Source organism: Marmota monax, unplaced genomic scaffold, assembly GCF_021218885.2.
Source record: "Marmota monax isolate L192 unplaced genomic scaffold, Marmota_monax_Labrador192_F-V1.1 WCK01_AAM20220418_F8-fsc00588, whole genome shotgun sequence".
NCBI classification, from domain to species: Eukaryota; Metazoa; Chordata; class Mammalia; order Rodentia; family Sciuridae; genus Marmota; species Marmota monax.
This window is the reverse complement of record NW_026694368.1, coordinates 25,211-26,990: the sequence shown is the minus strand read 5'-3', so window position 1 is coordinate 26,990 and position 1,780 is coordinate 25,211. Positions and strand designations below refer to the sequence as shown.

Here is a 1,780-nt window from a genome sequence, read left to right as displayed (position 1 = left end):
GCCACCCAGGGTTTATCTGTCAAGAAATTCCTGAGGCTACATCAATTATATAGAAATGTTAATGGATCCCTTTCATTAATGGAGTCATCTGATGCAGAACTTCTGCAGCAGTTCTATTATTGCTCTTCTGTGTGCTTTTCCTGAATTCAGGTTACTTTTGATTCAGAATCACTGAGTTCACCCTCCTAAATAAATCTTTTTTTTTTCCCAAATGAAATAGTTTGAGTAAGATTCTAATCCTCATGTCAAAGATGTATTTGTTTTGTCACCCAAGATTTTGGAAAGCATAAAGTTAATGTCTAACATTTTGACAAATATTTTTTCTCTCCATTCTTTATTATTATTATTAGATTTGAGGTAAGCATAAAGGTCAACTTTCTCTAATTTGCATATCTAGATACTGAGTTGCCAACTCAAAGTAGACACCTGCTATAAAAATAAAAAACATCATCTTTGATGGCCAAAATAATTTCTTGTTCTATAGAAGTGTATTACATCTTAATAGGTACTGAGCATCCTATAAAGCTTTGTCTTCAACCATTTGATTGCTTTGCTCTTTATACTATTTTTGCGTCTAATATTTTTCATCAGAAACTAACACCAATCTCTTCCACATTTTCCTTATAGCATTTTTCACTTCCTTATTTCTGAAAGTATAAATCAAGGGATTGAGCAAGGGGGTGAACATGGTATAAAAGGTTTCTACCAGTTTGTCAAAGGAAAAGACAGAAGGACGCCGGGCATTTATAAATATGCATGGGACAAAAAACAAAACCACAACAGCAATGTGAGATCCACAGGTGGACAGAGCTTTCCTCCGCCCCTCAGCACTGTGTTTTCTCAGGGAGAACAATATGATACCATAGGAGACCAGCAACAAGCAGAAGATTATAATGCACATAAACCCAGTCGTGGCAACCATTAAAAGGCCAAGGACGTGAGTGTCAGTGCAGGCCAGGTCCAATAATGGGTACAAGTCACACATGAAATGATCAATGACATTAGGCCCACAATAGGGCAGTTGGAAAGTCAACAGAACCACTGTAATGGAATGCAAGAAGCCCCCTGACCAGGCCACCACCATCAGAATGCCACAGAGCTTCCAGTTCATGATGGAAGAGTAGTGCAAGGGCTTGCAAATGGCCACATATCGATCATAAGCCATGGAAGTGAGGATGATCATCTCCGCCCCACCAAATAGATGTTCAGCAAAAAGTTGAATCATGCATCCTTTATAAGAGATGGTTTTCCTCTCATAAAGGGAGTCTGCAATCATTTTCGGTGTGATGGCAGAGGATAAACAGGCCTCCAGGAAGGATAATGATGCCAAAAAGAAGTACATGGGGGAGCCCAGCAGTGCAGGGTTACAGAGGATGGTCAGTACAATCAGCATGTTGCCTACAATACTTGCAATGTAGACCAACAAAAACACAACAAATACTATTTTCTGAATAGTATGATTCTTTGAAAGCCCCAAGAGGACAAATTCAGTTATGAAGCTTTGGTTTTGCATGATTTCCAAGAAAAGGGCAAACATGCAAAAGTTATCATTGAAGTATGCAATTATGATAAAAATTTGCTTCAGGCCACTTTATAGTTTTAGAGTCACCAATTATCTCAGTGCACCTAAATACACTATTGTCTTTATGGTTTCTGTTGTCATTGCAAACACAAATTTAGACATTTATTGAGGATAGGAGCTAGAGATCAGGCAGAATTGAGGTGAAGATAAGTATTCACAGCCTTTGAATTAGCAAAGCTTCTATAAAGAAGAAGGTAG

General features: G+C 38.1%; 1 protein-coding gene across 1 annotated transcript; it reads right to left on the bottom strand.

Moving 5' to 3' along the window:
* Positions 1 to 574: 574 nt before the first annotated feature.
* On the bottom strand, positions 575 to 1,516 carry LOC124109239 (olfactory receptor 4C15-like). Its single transcript, XM_046467765.1, has one exon. It carries the CDS (start codon positions 1,511 to 1,513, stop codon positions 575 to 577), a length of 939 nt encoding a protein of 312 aa, XP_046323721.1. The 5' UTR covers positions 1,514 to 1,516.
* Positions 1,517 to 1,780: the final 264 nt, after the last annotated feature.

What these genes read in the sequence shown, in the direction of transcription:
- LOC124109239 (XM_046467765.1), bottom strand. Translation starts at nt 1,513, where the DNA reads ATGCAAAACCAAAGCTTCATAACTGAATTTGTCCTCTTGGGGCTTTCA.